This window comes from Coregonus lavaretus, assembly GCF_964263955.1.
Source record: "Coregonus lavaretus genome assembly, contig: HAP1_SCAFFOLD_8936, whole genome shotgun sequence".
Lineage (NCBI taxonomy): Eukaryota > Metazoa > Chordata > Actinopteri > Salmoniformes > Salmonidae > Coregonus > Coregonus lavaretus.
The window spans coordinates 1-18,119 of NW_028158066.1; the positions used below are offsets into that span (position 1 = coordinate 1).

Sequence of the window (18,119 nt, forward strand, 5' to 3'; positions counted from 1 at the left end):
GAGAGAGAGAGAGAGGAGATAGAAGCCTGTTGCTGAAAGATGAGAGAGAGAGAGAGAGAGAGAGAGAGAGAGAGAGAGAGAGAGGAGATAGTAGCCTGTTGCTGAAATACGGGAGAGAGAGAGAGAGAGAGAGAGAGAGAGAGAGAGAGAGAGAGAGAGAGAGAGAGAGATAGATAGATAGAGATAGATAGTAGCCTGTTGCTGGGCTCCTCTACTGAAAATCCTCATATCTTCTTCCTGTTTCAGTGGACTCGTGACATATACAGTGAGGGAAAAAAGTATTTGATCCCCTGCTGATTTTGTATGTTTGCCCACTGACAAAGACATGATCATTCTATAATTTTAATGGTAGGCTTATTTGAACAGTGAGAGACAACAAAAAAATCCAGAAAAACGCATGTCAAAAATGTTATAAATTGATTTGCATTTTAATGAGCTAAATAAGTATTTGACCCCTCTGCAAAACATGACTTAGTACTTGGTGGCAAAACCCTTGTTGGCAATCACAGAGGTCAGACGTTTCTTGTAGTTGGCCACCAGGTTTGCACACATCTCAGGAGGGATTTTGTTCCACTCCTCTTTGCAGATCATCTCCAAGTCATTAAGGTTTCGAGGCTGACGTTTGGCAACTCGAACCTTCAGCTCCCTCCACAGATTTTCTATGGGATTAAGGTCTGGAGACTGGCTAGACCACTCCAGGACCTTAATGTGCTTCTTCTTGAGCCACTCCTTTGTTGCCTTGGCCATGTGTTTTGGGTCATTGTCATGCTGGAATACCCATCCACGACCCATTTTCAATGCCCTGGCTGAGGGAAGGAGGTTCTCACCCAAGATTTGACGGTACATTGCCCCGTCCATCGTCCCTTTGATGCGGTGAAGTTGTCCTGTCCCCTTAGCAGAAAAACACCCCCAAAGCATAATGTTTCCACCTCCATGTTTGACGGTGGGGATGGTGTTCTTGGGGTCACAGGCAGCATTCCTCCTCCTCCAAACACGGCGAGTTGAGTTGATGCCAAAGAGCTCAATTTTGGTCTCATCTGACCACAACACTTTCACCCAGTTCTCCTCTGAATCATTCAGATGTTCATTGGCAAACTTCAAACGGCTTTCTTGAGCAGGGGGACCTTGCGGGCGCTGCAGGATTTCAGTCCTTCACGGCGTAGTGTGTTACCAATTGTTTTCTTGGTGACTATGGTCCCAGCTGCCTTGAGATCATTGACAAGATCCTCCCGTGTAGTTCTGGGCTGATTCCTCACCGTTCTCATGATCATTGCAACTCCACGAGGTGAGATCTTGCATGGAGCCCCAGGCCGAGGGAGATTGAACGTACTTTTGTGTTTCTTCCATTTGCGAATAATCGCACCAACTGTTGTCACCTTCTCACCAAGCTGCTTGGCAATGGTCTTGTAGCCCATTCCAGCTTTGTGTAGGTCTACAATCTTGTCCCTGACATCCTTGGAGAGCTCTTTGGTCTTGGCCATGGTGGAGAGTTTGGAATCTGATTGATTGATTGCTTCTGTGGACAGGTGTCTTTTATACAGGTAACAAACTGAGATTAGGAGCATTCCCTTTAAGAGTGGGCTCCTAATCTCAGCTCATTACCTGTATAAAAGACACCTGGGAGCCAAAAATCTTTCTGATTGAGAGGGGGTCAAATACTTATTTCCCTCATTAAAATGCAAATCAATTTATAACATTTTTGACATGCGTTTTTCTGGATTTTTTTGTTGCTATTCTGTCTCTCACTTTTCAAATAAACCTACCATTAAAATTATAGACTGATCATTTCTTTGTCAGTGGGCAAACGTACAAAATCAGCAGGGGATCAAATACTTTTTTCCCTCACTGTATAATGTTTGACTATTCTTGTAAATAACAACCTCTGAGAACAGCCTTGATTAAAAATGGACCTGTGTGCAGTACACAAATTCCCCTGCACTCCAGACATTCATGGCATTACAACTACCTAATGGATTCCACTGGGGGGGGATTGAGTTGTGTACAAGTACGTGCAAATCAAATCAAATCAAAGTTTATTTGTCAAATGCTTACTTACAAGACCTAACCAACAATGCAGTTTTAAGATAAATAAGTGTTAAGTAAACAATAGATAAGTAAAAAATTAAAGCAGTAAAACAACAGTAGAAATACAGTGGGGGAAAAAAGTATTTAGTCAGCCACCAATTGTGCATGTTCTCCCACTTAAAAAGAAGAAAGAGGCCTTTAATTTTCATCATAGGTACACGTCAACTATGACAGACAAAATGAGAAAAATAAATCCAGAAAATCACATTGTAGGATTTTTAATGAATTTATTTGCAAATTATGGTGGAAAATAAGTATTTGGTCACCTACAAACAAGCAAGATTTCTGGCTCTCACAGACCTGTAACTTCTTCTTTAAGAGGCTCCTCTGTCCTCCACTCGTTACCTGTATTAATGGCACCTGTTTGAACTTGTTATCAGTATAAAAGACACCTGTCCACAACCTCAAACAGTCACACTCCAAACTCCACTATGGCCAAGACCAAAGAGCTGTCAAAGGACACCAGAAACAAAATTGTAGACCTGCACCAGGCTGGGAAGACTGACTCTGCAATAGGTAAGCAGCTTGGTTTGAAGAAATCAACTGTGGGAGCAATTATTAGGAAATGGAAGACATACAAGACCACTGATAATCTCCCTCGATCTGGGGCTCCACGCAAGATCTCACCCCGTGGGGTCAAAATGATCACAAGAACGGTGAGCAAAAATCCCAGAACCACACGGGGGGACCTAGTGAATGACCTGCAGAGAGCTGGGACCAAAGTAACAAAGCCTACCATCAGTAACACACTACGCCGCCAGGGACTCAAATCCTGCAGTGCCAGACATGTCCCCCTGCTTAAGCCAGTACATGTCCAGGCCCGTCTGAAGTTTGCTAGAGTTCATTTGGATGATCCAGAAGAGGATTGGGAGAATGTCATATGGTCAGATGAAACCAAAATATAACTTTTTGGTAAAAACTCAACTCGTCGTGTTTGGAGGACAAAGAATGCTGAGTTGCATCCAAAGAACACAATACCTACTGTGAAGCATGGGGGTGGAAACATCATGCTTTGGGACTGTTTTTCTGCAAAGGGACCAGGACGACTGATCCGTGTAAAGGAAAGAATGAATGGGGCCATGTATCGTGAGATTTTGAGTGAAAACCTCCTTCCATCAGCAAGGGCATTGAAGATGAAACGTGGCTGGGTCTTTCAGCATGACAATGATCCCAAACACACCGCCCGGGCAACGAAGGAGTGGCTTCGTAAGAAGCATTTCAAGGTCCTGGAGTGGCCTAGCCAGTCTCCAGATCTCAACCCCATAGAAAATCTTTGGAGGGAGTTGAAAGTCCGTGTTGCCCAGCGACAGCCCCAAAACATCACTGCTCTAGAGGAGATCTGCATGGAGGAATGGGCCAAAATACCAGCAACAGTGTGTGAAAACCTTGTGAAGACTTACAGAAAACGTTTGACCTGTGTCATTTCCAACAAAGGGTATATAACAAAGTATTGAGAAACTTTTGTTATTGACCAAATACTTATTTTCCACCATAATTTGCAAATAAATGCATTAAAAATCATACAATGTGATTTTCTGGATTTTTTTTTCTCATTTTGTCTGTCATAGTTGACGTGTACCTATGATGAAAATTACAGGCCTCTCTCATCTTTTTAAGTGGGAGAACTTGCACAATTGGTGGCTGACTAAATACTTTTTTTCCCCACTGTAACAGTAGCGAGGCTATATACAGGGGGTACCGGTTAGTCAATGTGCGGGGGCATCGGTTAGTCGAGGTAATTGCGGTAATATGTACATGTAGGTATAGTTAAAGTTACTATGCATAGATAGTAAACAGAGAGTAGCAGCAGTGTAAAAGAGGAGGTGGACTGTGCAGTCCATTTAAGAGACTAACTGGACTCCCTCGATCACTCCAATGTTCTGTGATTACCATCTCTCTTGGGTGAAGATAAGAGTAACCAGTACAATAGAACGACTGAAACCAGGGGGTAAACAATCTAACCCATTGATTGGTTGATTAATTGGTTGATTGATTGGTCGTACCTCATATCTCTCAATGGGAGCCTCCTGCTGCTCCTGCTGTTCTCTCATGGTGTGGTACTCCTTCTCATACTTCTTCAGCTTCTTCTGGCTGATCTGTAGAGACATGGACAGACAGACACACTGTTACTGGACAGACAGACACTGTTACTGGACAGACAGACAATGTTACTGGACAGACAGACACTGTTACTGGACAGACAGACACACTGTTACTGGACAGACAGACAATGTTACTGGACAGACAGACACTGTTACTGGACAGACAGACACACTGTTACTGGACAGACAGACACACTGTTACTGGACAGACAGACACACTGTTACTGGACAGACAGACACTGTTACTGGACAGATCTACACACAGTAGACGACACGGAGGTAAAGATGGGGGAGGAGGAGAGGGCTCCCCATAGCCTCTGTCTGCTTAGAGCGCTACAGTCATGGAGCGAAGGCTTATCTGATGGCAGTACCAGTCAGGAAGGTGTCAGCTGAAATGAAATACCCAATAACAATGGAATAGTCCCTTTCTCATATGGCTTCACTGATCTATCTACACACAAACCTGCAAATGTGTCAAGAACGAGATACTTGAGGGTTATGCTGCATGTACAGTCTATAGCACTTCTTCCCATTTAATAAAAACCCATGAACAACCACACATCTGTCTGTATGACGCAAAACAAGCTTCATTAACAGTCCTTCCCCGCTGTACTATTTGAAAATTGTGTACACAGAGAGAGAGCAGACATTTCTCAGAGCACACTCAGCATGTTATAATCAGCATGAAGGAACGTGTGTGTGTGTGTGTGTGTGTGTGTGTGTGTGTGTGTGTGTGTGTGTGTGTGTGTGTGTGTGTATTTGCTCTTTCTCCACAGGCAGCTCGTTGTAAATGAGGTCTATTTAACAGGCTGCGGTTTCCTCCGGCTCAGACCACAGTACAGAACCGGGTCTGTTGTGGAGGAGCGGGTCCATTATGAACCCAGTGATGACTGCAGACTCAGCTATACTGGGTACACTACACACCTGCTATCATGGCTTAGGAGCTAGTGGGTGTGTTTGTATCTAGAACAGCACGGCCTACATGACTTTCAATGCTAGCCTTCAATATTTGAATGTGTGTATGTGAGTGTGTGTGTTCTGTGGCAAATGAGACTTAGGCGGGTACACCGTCCACAGTGAGGTTGAGACAGAACGGCAGGCTGGAACTGTGTGATAAAGTTACGAGTGTTGAAGGCAGGAGGTGCCCCATCTAGACAGAGGCTCAATCTGTCCCTGTCCGACAGCTGTTGTCCCTGTCCGACAGCTGTTGACCCTGTCCGACAGCTGTTGTCCCTGTCTGACAGCTGTTGTCCCTGTCCGACAGCTGTTGTCCCTGTCCGACAGCTGTTGTCCCTGTCTGACAGCTGTTGTCCCTGTCCGACAGCTGTTGTCCCTGTCCGACAGCTGTTGTCCCTGTCCGACAGCTGTTGTCCCTGTCCGACAGCTGTTGTCCCTGTCCGACAGCTGTTGTCCCTGTCCGACAGCTGTTGTCCCTGTCCGACAGCTGTTGTCCCTGTCCGACAGCTGTTGTCCCTGTCCGACAGCTGTTGTCCCTGTCTGACAGCTGTTGTCCCTGTCTGACAGCTGTTGTCCCTGTCTGACAGCTGTTGTCCCTGTCCGACAGCTGTTGTCCCTGTCTGACAGCTGTTGTTAGAGAAGCCATCAGAGCAGAACAGAAAGACTGGGTGACTAGCAAACTGAACTGAACTGGACCCACGCTACTGACACAACCTATGACATGATGAGAGTATATTCATCCTAAGTATGTCTCTACCTGGATCCGACACAATCATCCCCAAAACTCCTACTACTTCCAACGTGCTGATGAAATAAACAGTGTGTGTCTGTGTACATATGATCATTATACAAAGCTTGAATAAAAATGGCATTTTCAAATTCCAAATTTGTTTTTTTGTAACTTATTTTGTAAGCTTCAACTGAATTCCCACACTATCACATGATCACCTTAAAGGGCCAAGCAGTCAGCTGTAGCAGCAGAGTGAGAGAGAAAGCCGTTTGACCTGTGTGCCCTCTCTCTACGGCTGTTTTAAAATAGTGTGTGTGTGTGTGTGTGTGTGTGTGTGTGTGTGTGTGTGTGTGTGTGTGTGTGTGTGTGTGTGTGTGTGTGTGTGTGTGTGTGTGTGTGTGTGTGTGTGTGTGTGTGTGTGTGTGTGTGTGTGTGTGTGTTGTGTGTGTGTTGTGTGTTGTGTGTTGTGTGTTGTGTGTTGTGTGTGTGCTCCTCTGTAGCTCAGCTGGTAGAGCACGGCGCTTGTAACGTCAGGGTAGTGGGTTCGATCCCCGGGACCACCCACACCTAAAAATATATGCACACATGACTGTATGTCGCTTTGGATAAAAGCGTCTGCTAAATTGCATATTATCATATTATTATTGTTACAGTTAATCTCTAATCCTGCACCTGAGCGCTATATAAACCACACACACACACACAGGAACCATGCTCTGGAACCAAGTACATTTATAGAACTGCCCAACCACACCTGTACAGTACAGTGCTTTCAGAAAAGGGAAGGATATGTGTCTGTGTGTGTGTGTGTGAGTGAGAGAGAGTGTTTGAGCTTGTGTGTGTGTGTGCGTGTATGTTTCACTGTGTATGCACTATGCAGAGTATGTGTGTGGGAGTGTACTGTCTGTAAACAGTGGCTATGCTGGTTACTGAGTGTGGTTCCTATAGTAGTAAGCCTCTCTCTCTCTCTCTTACTGAAGCCACAGTAGAAAACAGTTGGTTCATTCTGAGCAGAGTAAAGTCCCTGGGCCTAAAGGATGGACTAATATTACAGTAATACTCTGTAAAGTAGCTTGTACAGACACAAGTAGAGTAATCCAAACATTACCTCAATGATAATCTACCAGTGATGTAAGGTAGCTCAGTGGGAGACTGGTAGAGCTGGGCAGAACAGGGTGGTAGACAGTGGAAAAGAAGAGAGAAGGAGGAGGAGAGGAGAGGAGGAGAGAGGAGGGGCAGGGGGCTGAGAGAAGAAGAGAGAGGAGAAAGGAGGAGAGGAGAAGATGAGGCTGAGAGGAGAGGATAGGTAGGAGAATGAGAGGAGAGATGAGCAGAGGAGAGGAGGAGAGAAGAGGGGCAGGAGAAGAGAGGCTGAGAGGAGGCTGAGAGGAGGCTGAGAGGAGGCTGAGAGGAGAGGAGAGGAGAGGAGAGGAGAGGAGAGGAGAGGAGAGGAGAGGAGAGGAGAGGAGAGGAGAGGAGAGGAGAGGAGAGGAGAGGAGAGGAGGCTGAGAGGAGAGGCTGCAAGGAGGCTGAGAGGAGAGGAGAGGCTGAGAGGAGAGGAGAGGAGAGGAGAGGAGAGGAGAGGAGAGGAGAGGAGAGGAGAGGAGAGGAGAGGAGAGGAGAGGAGAGGAGAGGAGAGGAGAGGAGAGGAGAGGAGAGGAGGCTGCAAGGAGGCTGAGAGGAGAGGCTGCAAGGAGGCTGAGAGGAGAGGAGAGGCTGAGAGGAGAGGAGAGGCAGGAGTTTGAGAGGAGAAAGGAATCTGATCCACCTATCTGACCCTGCCACCTGGCTCTGGGTTTTGTTTTGTCCTTGCAGTCGCCGCAGTGACAGAATTAGATTTCTGGTGACAGCTTGGTGACACTGTTTGTGTGTGTGTTTGTGTGTCACCCTGAGGACCTTGCCTGCACCTCTCAGCCCTTAAGATCCTTATCCTTCTCTAAAACGGCCTCTCTACCATGGAGCCCTGGATGACCTGACCTGTCAAAAAGGTCAGATGTCAGACGTGCATGACCTCAAGCCTGACCCCTCGGCCCACCTTAGTTCTAACAGACCCTTTAATTACTGGTCATTTGATCATTACTGCCATTACAAAAAACAAAGCACAATTGATATGGTAGACAGTTGTGTTATATGATATAGATACAACTGATGGGACAAGAGAGGTTGACCTGTTCTATAGCCAGCTGGCCAAATAGAACACCTGCCTGAATCAGAGTACAAGAGCACATGTAATCTCTGACCAAATGGACTGTATGTGTTATGTAATGCAGTTTAGGATAAGCCAACCTCTTCTGAGGAAAACGTTTTTAGATACAGCCCAAATTCCAAATATTTAGATTCAAATCCAAGGTATAAAATAAATATGTTTAAGCACAGACCAGAATTTCTAGGTCAAAGCAGAACACAGGTATGCAGTTTGGGATTAGCCAACACTTCTGAGAATTATTGCAGTTGTTTTTAGATGCAGTCAATTTCCAAATATTTAGATACATTCATATAAGATGTAAAATACTAGTGACTTTCTAGGTCAGTAAAGAGCACAGGAGATCAGGTTATTCACAAGCTATAGCTGACCGTTTCTACTACAGCTCAACACTGCTCTCCACAGGTTATTTAGGAGTAGTTTTCAATTCCAGTCATACAGTACTGAAGGCTTCCTGATCCATCCATAATCTTAACATTATCTTTATTGGAGCAAATGACATTGCTCCATTAGAATAAAAGCCCAATTTATTACTGGTAATTGATCCACTCATTTGCCAGGAAGAAGAAATGCCCTCCATGCATTCAATCTAATTCATCCAGATTTTCATTAGCTTGTAAAAGGGACTAAACTCTGAACCAACTTACTGTTTGTGTGTTTCTACTGTACACAGCCACACAGTTACGTCCGTGTACAGTATGCTAACAGTATGCTAACAGTATGCTAACAGTATGCAAACCAAACCCTAATCAAGACACAAACTGAAGACAACATTAAGTGACTCAACTGACCAGAGTAGATTCAAACTAAAGAGAAAACAACATGATAGAGTTAGCCAGGTTAGATTCAACATGATAGAGTTAGCCAGGTTAGATTCAACATGATAGAGTTAGCCAGGTTAGATTCAACATGATAGAGTTAGCCAGGTTAGAGTCAACATGATAGAGTTAGCCAGGTTAGATTCAACATGATAGAGTTAGCCAGGTTAGATTCAACATGATAGAGTTAGCCAGGTTAGATTCAATATGATAGAGTTAGCCAGGTTAGATTCAACATGATAGAGTTAGCCAGGTTAGAGTCAACATGATAGAGTTAGCCAGGTTAGATTCAATATGATAGAGTTAGCCAGGTTAGATTCAACATGATAGAGTTAGCCAGGTTAGATTCAACATGATAGAGTTAGCCAGGTTAGATTCAACATGATAGAGTTAGCCAGGTTAGATTCAACATGATAGAGTTAGCCAGGTTAGATTCAACATGATAGAGTTAGCCAGGTTAGAGTCAACATGATAGAGTTAGCCAGGTTAGAGTCAACATGGAAACAGTAGAGGCAGGGATAGTTTAGTTTGGATAAGCAGCATTTCAGCCAGTGAATAATGTTGTACCTTCATGCTGCAGGCCAGCTCCATCAGTTTCTTAGCGTTCTCCTCTGAGCGGTAGCGTTTGGGAACCGGGACCCGGAAGAACTTGAGCGCCCCCTCAAAGTCTGTTGCCACCAGGTCTTCCCTCGAGGTCTGCAAACAGGAGAGGAGAGAAGAGACAAAGAGAGACCTGTCCCAGCTAGAGAGGCTCTGCTCCAGCCTCGGTTCCAGCCAAGACCCCCCTCAGTCCCAGTCTACCATCTATACTACTGTCAGGAGCAGAGAATAGAGGGGGAGGAACCATATGTGTATGTAGTGTGTGTGTGTGTGTGTGTGTGTGTGTGTGTGTGTGTGTGTGTGTGTGTGTGTGTGTGTGTGTGTGTGTGTGTGTGTGTGTGTGTGTGTGTGTGTGTGTGTGTGTAGTGTGTGTATGTAGTGAGTGTGTGTATGTAGTGTGTGTATGTAGTGTGTATGTGTAGTGTGTGTGATGAGAATTGGACCCTGGCCATGGCTGTGTCTAAGCTTGCAAAGCATCGCTGTGGCAACACGGCCTTATGACTGGCAGCTTGTGTGTGTGAGTGTATGTGTTTCCACAGAGACAGTGTCTCGGGGCTTACTTACCTTCAGGAGAGCCAGAGCCACGTTGAAGATCACACTGATGCCCTGAGAGAGAGGAGAGAGAGACAGTGAGTTACTGAAGGGGGGAGTAGAGCAGAGGTAAGAGGGGGGAGACAGGGAAAATGGGAGACTGAAAAGAAACAGAAGGAGAGGGTTGTTAGAGAGACAGAGAGTAGAGGGAGGGAGAGGGTTGGGGGGACACAGAGAGAGGAGGGTTGAGTTCAGAAAGAGAGAAAGGAAGTGAGGGTAGAAAGCCATAGAGACAGGAAGTGAGGGTGGAAAGCCAGAGAGACAGGAAGTGAGGGTAGAAAGCCATAGAGACAGGAAGTGAGGGTGGAAAGCCAGAGAGACAGGAAGTGAGGGTAGAAAGCCAGAGAGACAGGAAGTGAGGGTGGAAAGCCAAAGCGACAGGAAGTGAGGGTAGAAAGCCAAAGAGACAGGAAGTGAGGGTAGAAAGCCAAAGAGACAGGAAGTGAGGGTAGAAAGCCGTAGAGACAGGAAGGTCATGTTCATGTTCAGACGGAGGGAGAGGCCATGTTCATGTTCAGACGGAGGGAGAGGCCATGTTCATGTTCAGACGGAGGGAGAGGCCATGTTCATGTTCAGACGGAGGGAGAGGCCATGTTCATGTTCAGACGGAGGGAGAGGCCATGTTCATGTTCAGATAGAGGGAGAGGCCATGTTCATGTTCAGACGGAGGGAGAGGCCATGTTCATGTTCAGATAGAGGGAGAGGCCATGTTCATGTTCAGATAGAGGGAGAGGCCATGTTCATGTTCAGATGGGTACAGTACCTCACAGAGTAGCAGGTCTATGATGTGGAACACTATGTTGAGGGTTAAGGAGAGGGATGAGGGGAGAGGGGTGAGGGTATAGGGAGAGGGGTGAGGGTATAGAGAGAGGGGTGAGGGTTAGGGAGAGGGGTGAGGGTATAGGGAGAGGGGTGAGGGTATAGGGAGAGGGGTGAGGGTATAGGGAGAGGGGTGATGGTATAGGGAGAGAGGTGAGGGTATAGGGAGAGGGGTGAGGGTATAGGGAGAGGGGTGAGGGTTAGGGAGAGGGGTGAGGGTTAGGGAGAGGGGTGATGGTATAGGGTGAGGGGTGATGGTATAGGGTGAGGGGTGATGGTATAGGGTGAGGGGTGATGGTATAGGGTGAGGGGTGAGGGTTAGGGTTACTGGCCCAATGCTCTTAACCGCTAGGCTACCTGCCGTGAGCGGTTAGGGAGAGGGGTGAGGGTACAGGGTTAGGGAGAAGGTATAGGGTTAGGGAGAAGGTATAGGGTTAGGGAGAAGGGTGAGGGTATAGGGGTTAGGGAGGTATAGGATTAGGGAGAGGGGTGAGGGTATAGGGGTTAGGGAGGTATAGGGTTAGGGAGAGGGTATAGGGTTAGGGAGAAGGTATAGGGTTAGGGAGAAGGGTGAGGGTACAGGGTTAGGGAGAGGGTATAGGGTTAGGGAGAAGGTATAGGGTTAGGGAGAAGGGTGAGGGTATAGGGGTTAGGGAGGTATAGGATTAGGGAGAGGGGTGAGGGTATAGGGGTTAGGGAGGTATAGGGTTAGGGAGAGGGGTGAGGGTATAGGGGTTAGGGAGGTATAGGGTTAGGGAGAGGGGTGAGGGTATAGGGTTAGGGGTGAGGGTATAGGGTTAGGGAGAGGGGTGAGGGTATAGGGTTAGGGAGGTATAGGGTTAGGGAGAGGGGTGAGGGTATAGGGGTTAGGGAGAGGGGTGAGGGTATAGGGGTTAGGGAGGTATAGGGTTAGGGAGAGGGGTGAGGGTATAGGGTTAGGGAGAGGGGTGAGGGTATAGGGTTAGGGAGAGGGTATAGGGTTAAGGAGATGGTATAGGGTTAGGGAGAGGGGTGAGGGTATAGGGTTAGGGAGAGGGGTGAGGGTATAGGGTTAGGGAGAGGGTATAGGGTTAAGGAGATGGTATAGGGTTAGGGAGAGGGGTGAGGGTATAGGGTTAGGGGTGAGGGTATAGGGTTAGGGAGAGGGGTGAGGGTATAGGGTTAGGGGTGAGGGTATAGGGTTAGGGAGAGGGGTGAGGGTATAGGGGTTAGGGAGGTATAGGGTTAGGGAGAGGGGTGAGGGTATAGGGTTAGGGAGAGGGGTGAGGGTATAGGGTTAGGGAGAGGGTATAGGGTTAAGGAGATGGTATAGGGTTAGGGAGAGGGGTGAGGGTATAGGGTTAGGGAGAGGGGTGAGGGTATAGGGTTAGGGAGAGGGGTGAGGGTATAGGGTTAGGGTTAGGGGTGAGGGTATAGGGTTAGGGAGAGGGGTGAGGGTATAGGATTAGGGAGAGGGGTGAGGGTGTAGGGGTTAGGGAGGTATAGGGTTAGGGAGAGGGGTGAGGGTATAGGGTTAGGGGTGAGGGTATAGGGTTAGGGAGAGGGGTGAGGGTATAGGGTTAGGGGTGAGGGTATAGGGTTAGGGAGAGGGTATAGGGTTAAGGAGAGGGGTGAGGGTATAGGGAGATCGATACCTCACAGAGTAGCAGGTCTATGATGTGGAACACCATGTAGAGGGGGAACTTGGCTGTGAAGAGTGTGAGGAACCACTGAGAGGCGTACATATGGGCCTCAAGACCCACATTCAGGAAGTGGTTATACAGGTCTGGGATGTACTCCTATTAGAAACACACACACAGAGAAATAGTTATATTACAGTAATAATCAACAGCAGGAGAGAAGCACACACACGGACGATGTTCTGACTGGCTGCCGTTTTGCAAGCTCCGACACAACTTTGCTATTTTGTGATTCTTTTGTCATTTATTTGTACTTTATTTTCTCTAAATGTATCCGCTATCATTTCTTACAACCAACAATAACTTTAGAATATCAGATCATCAGTTCCCTTAATTCCGGGATCAACTTCGACTCATCTGCCTGTCTCATCTGGGCTCTTTCTGTAATTCCGACCCAATTTTCGGGCTACCCATGAGGAAAGACCGACGTTACAGAGGCAAGGGGGGTCCTGGCGAGATTAAGGCAAAGGGAGAACCGGCCTCCTCTTCCCTACATTTTTGCTACTAACGGGACTCTCGAAACCGCAATATTCTTAGCTTTTCTGAAACATGGCTTTCGGACAAGATACCCCCCATGGCTATCCAACTCGATGTATTCTCCATTCACCGTGCGAACAGGACAGTGGAGTCGGGGAAATCGAGGGGGAGAGGGGTTTGCCTCTTTATCAACAACAACTGGTGTGCTGACTCAAGCACGGGGGAAGTGTCGACCCACTGTTCACCCGTCTTGGAATACCTGATGGTCAAATGCCGACCCTTCTAACTTCCGAGGGAGTTTTCAGCTGTTATTGTGACTGTTCCACCTCAGGACAAGAAACATAACAAGCTGGCACGTAACGAATTGTACGAGGCTAAAACCAAGCAGGAAAACGTACATCCAGAGGCTGCTTTTCTGGTTGCCTGTGATTTTAATTCTATGTCATTAAGACACGTGAAGCTGCTATGATCTCCGCAGAGGAATAAGGTGGAATCATATTCCACAGGCTCCGACGCCCGCCGCATGTGGCAGGGGCTACAGTCCATTACAGATAACAAAGGAAGACCCAGTGATCTGCCCAATGATGCCTCTCTACCAGACCAACTCAATGCATTTTAAGCACGGTTTGACAATAACAACATCGTGCCGGGTGTGAGGGCCGCCACCAACTCAGAAGAATGGGTGATCTCGCTCTCTGAGGCCGACGTAAGTAAAGTCTTTAATCGGGTCAACACCCGCAAGGCCCGATGGTATTCCAGGGCGCATTCTCAGAGCATGCGCAGAACATCTGGCAGGCATAGTTACAATCATTTTCAACCTCTCCTTGTCTCAGTCTGTAATCCCCACATGTTTTAAGATGACCACCATCATTCCTGTTCCTAAGAACTCTAAGGCTTCATGCCACAATGACTACCGCCTTGTAGCAATCTGTAATCATGAAGTGCTTTGAGAGGCTGGTTATGGCACACATAAACTCCATCCACCCTAAACCAACTCCAATTTGTATACCGCCCCAACAGATCCATAGACGACGCAATCGCAATTGCACTCCACACTGCCCTCACCCACCTAGATAAGAGGAATACCTACGTTAGAATGCTGTTCATTGATTACAGCTCAGCGTTCAACACCATTATCCCCTCCAAGCACAACACCAAGCATAGGACTCTGGGTCTGAACACCTCCCTCTGCAACTGGATCCTGGACTTTCTGACGGGCCGACCCCAGGTGGTGAGGGTAGGCAACATCATCTCCACCATGCTGACCCTTAACACAGGGGCCCCACAGGGGTGTGTGCTTAGTCCCCTCCTGTACTCCCTGTTCACCCACGACTGCGTGGCCACGCACGACTCCAACACCATTATCAAGTTCGCTGACAACACGACGGTGGTAGGCCTGATCACCGGCGACGTTGAGTCAGCCTACAGGGAGGAGGTGAGGTGACCTGACAGTGTGGGGCTGGAACAACAACCTCTCCCTCAACGTCAGTAAGACCAAGGAGCTGATCGTGTACTACAGGAAATGGGGGGGCGAGCACGCCCCCATCCACATCAACGGGGCTGCAGTGGAGCGGGTCGAGTGTTTCAAGTTCCTCTGTGTCCACTAAGAACTTCAAATGGTCCAAACACATGCGCACAGCCGTGAAGAAGGCGCGACAGCGCCTCTTCCCCCTCAGGAGGTTGAAAAGGTTTGGCATGGGCCCTCAAATCTTCAAAAGGTTCTACAGCTGTACCAGTGAGAGCATCTTGACTGGCTGCATCACTGCTTGTTACGGCAACAGCACCGCCCTCGATTTCATGGCGCTACAGAGGGTGGTGCGGACAGCCCAGTATATCACTGGGGCCGAGCTCCCTGCCATCCAGGACCTCTATATCAGGCGGTGTGAAAGGAAGGCCCGGAAAATCGTTAAAGACTCCAGCCACCCAAGCCATAGACTGTTCTCTCTGCTTCCGCACGGCAAGCGGTACATAAAGTCTGACACCAACAGGCTCCTGAACAGCTTCCATCCCCAACTTGATGATGGTGTTGGAGTTGTGCACCTCTACGCAGACGACACCATTTTGTATACATCTGGCCCTTCATTGGACACTGTGTTAACAAACCTCCAAACGAGCTTCAATGCCATACAACACTCCTCCAACTGCTCTTAAACACTAGTAAAACTAAATGCATGCTCTTCTATCGAACGCTGCTTGCACCCGCCCGCCCGACTAGAATCACTACTCTCGGCGGGTCTGACTTAGAATATGTGGACAACTACAAATACCTAGGTGTCTTGTTAGACTGTAAACTCTCCTTCCAGACTCACATTAAACATCTCCAATCCAAAGTTACATCTAGAATCAGCTTCCTATTTCGCAACAAAGCCTCCTTCACTCATGCTGCTAAACAAGCCCTCGTAAAACTGACTATCCTACCGATCCTTGACTTCGGCGATGTCATTTACAAAATAGCCTCCAACACTCTACTCAGCAAATTGGATGTAGTCTATCACAGTGCCATCCGTTTTGTCACCAAAGCCCCATATACTACCCACCATTGTGACCTGTACGCTCTCGTTGGCTGGCCCTCACTACATGTCGCCAAACCCACTGGCTCCAGGTCATCTATAAATCACTTCTAGGTTAAATCCCCGCCTTATCTTAGATCATTGGTCACCATAACAACACCCACCCGTAGTATGCGCTCCAGCAGGTATATCTCACTGGTCATCCTCAAAGCCAACACCTCTGGCCGCCATTCCTTCCAGTTCTCTGCTGCAAATGACTGGAACAAACTGCAAAAATCTCTGAAGCTGGAGACACTTATCTCCCTCACTAACTTTAAGCATCAGTTGTCAGAGCAGCTTACCGATCACTGCACCTGTACACAGCCATTCTGAAATTAGCCCACCCAACTACCTCATCCCCATATTGTTATTTATTTTGCTAATTTGCACCCCAGTATCTCTATTTGCACATCATCTTCTGCACATCTATCATTCCAGTGTTAATGCTAAATTGTAATTATTTTGCACTATGGCCTATTTATTGCCTTACCTCCATAACTTACTACATTTGCACACACTGTATATAGATTTTCTATTGTATTATTGACTGTACGTTTTCTTTATTCCATATGTAACTCTGTGTTGTTGTTTTTATCGCACTGCTTTGCTTTATCTTGGCCAGGTCGCAGTTGTAAATGAGAACTTGTTCTCAACTGGCCTACCTGGTTAAATAAAAATAAATAAAAATAAAGTCATAAGACTGATGAATAGCTAGCTAAATGGCTACACAGACTATCTGAGTTGTCCCTTGTATTTTACACTCACAGGACCCTGCACACTCACAGGACCCTACACACTCACAGGGCCCTACACACTTACAGGGCCCTACACACATACGCACACTGATAGAGAACATAGAGAACAGCGCCGGAGAAGATGGCTGCAGTTTTACAGCCCTCTAACCAATTGTACTATTATGTGTGTTTTTCCGCGTTATTTGTAATTTATTTTGTACATAATGTTTCTGCCATCGTCTCTTATAACCAAAAAGAGCTTCTGGATATCAGGACAGCGATTACTCACCTCGTATTGGACACTTTATTTTACTTCTGCTCTTTTTTTCTCAACACTTTTTTTGTTGTTGTTTTATTCTTACTTTTTTTGTTTAAAATAAATGCACTGTTGGTTAAGGGCTGTAAGTAAGCATTTCACTGTAATGTCTGCACCTGTTGTATTCGGCGCATGTGACCAATACAATTTGATTTGATTTGATTTGATACTCCAACATACACACAAACACTCACACCATAATTTGCTCACACACACATGATATGAACATACATTTATACTGACTCTACACACACGCACACCCACTCACATACAATCATCATATACGCTGCTGCTACTCTGTTTATCATATATCCTGATGCCTAGTCACCTTACCCCTATACATATCTACCTCTATCACTCCAGTATCCCTGCACATGTAAATATGGCACTGAAACTGACTGACCCTGTATATAGTATGCTCACAGTATGTATATAATATGCTTACATATATTATCGTGTTCTTATCTTTATAACTCATGTGTTTTTGTTCTACCTTATTATTTTGAGAATTACATTGTTATTGATTACTGCATTGTTGGGGTTAGAGCCGGGCAGGAAAGGCATTTCACTGTACTGGTGCATGTGACATTAAAACACGGACAGACACACACGTCATCTCACCTGCATGAGTCTCTCCAGCTGGAAGAACTTACAGTGCAGATCCTCAAAGTTCTGCTTGAAGAGGTCCCTGAGTCTGTAGTCAAACATGATCTTGACCAGAACACTGAAGGCCTGCTCCTCAGGCATCTACATACAGGGCAGAGAGAGAGAGCGAGAGAGCGCGAGAGAGCGGGAGAGAGAGAGAGAGAGAGAGAGAGAGAGAGAGAGAGAGAGAGAGAGAGAGAGAGAGAGAGAGAGAGAGAGAGAGAGAGCAAGAGGGAGTGAGAGACAGAGAGAGAGAGAGAGTGAGAGAGAGAGAGAGAGAGAGATTACAGTACATCAGCAATCACACACTGACTGACTGGGGTCTATCAGCATCAAACATTGCAGTTCTGTCCACCAGGTGTCCGTGATTCCTTCAGAGAGCTCTGGCACTGTGGTGTCTGAGAGGGACAGAAAGATCTTCTCTGAACCTCCTCCAGCCTAGAGCACTCCATCACAACGCTGAGCATGTGAAGAGGGAAGAGGGAGAGAGAGAGAGAGAGAGAGAGAGAGAGAGAGAGAGAGAGAGAGAGAGAGAGAGAGAGAGAGAGGAGAGAGAGAGAGAGAGAGAGAGAGAGAGAGAGAGAGACATGGAGAGAGAGAGACATGGAGAGAGCGAGACATGGTTGGGAGAGGCATGGAGACATAGAAGTGAGAGACATGGAGAGAGAGAGACATGGAGAGAGAGACATGGAAAGAGAGAGACATGGAGACATGGAGAGAGAGAGACGTGGAGAGAGAGACATGGAGAAGGAGAGACTGGAGAGACAGACAGAAAGACATGGTGAGAAGACAGACAGAGAGAGACATGGAGAGA

At 46.9% G+C, this 18,119-nt stretch overlaps 1 protein-coding gene across 1 annotated transcript; it reads right to left on the bottom strand.

Moving 5' to 3' along the window:
• Positions 1-4,088: 4,088 nt before the first annotated feature.
• LOC311124453 (rab GTPase-activating protein 1-like) lies at positions 4,089-17,407 on the bottom strand (the record flags this gene model as incomplete). The annotated part of the gene is made up of 5 exons (XM_084198598.1): positions 4,089-4,181; positions 9,463-9,591; positions 10,060-10,101; positions 12,540-12,683; positions 17,282-17,407. Coding segments are annotated over 5 exons (534 nt in total), but the record flags the coding sequence as incomplete, so codon positions are not given.
• Between the last annotated feature and the right edge of the window lie 712 nt (positions 17,408-18,119).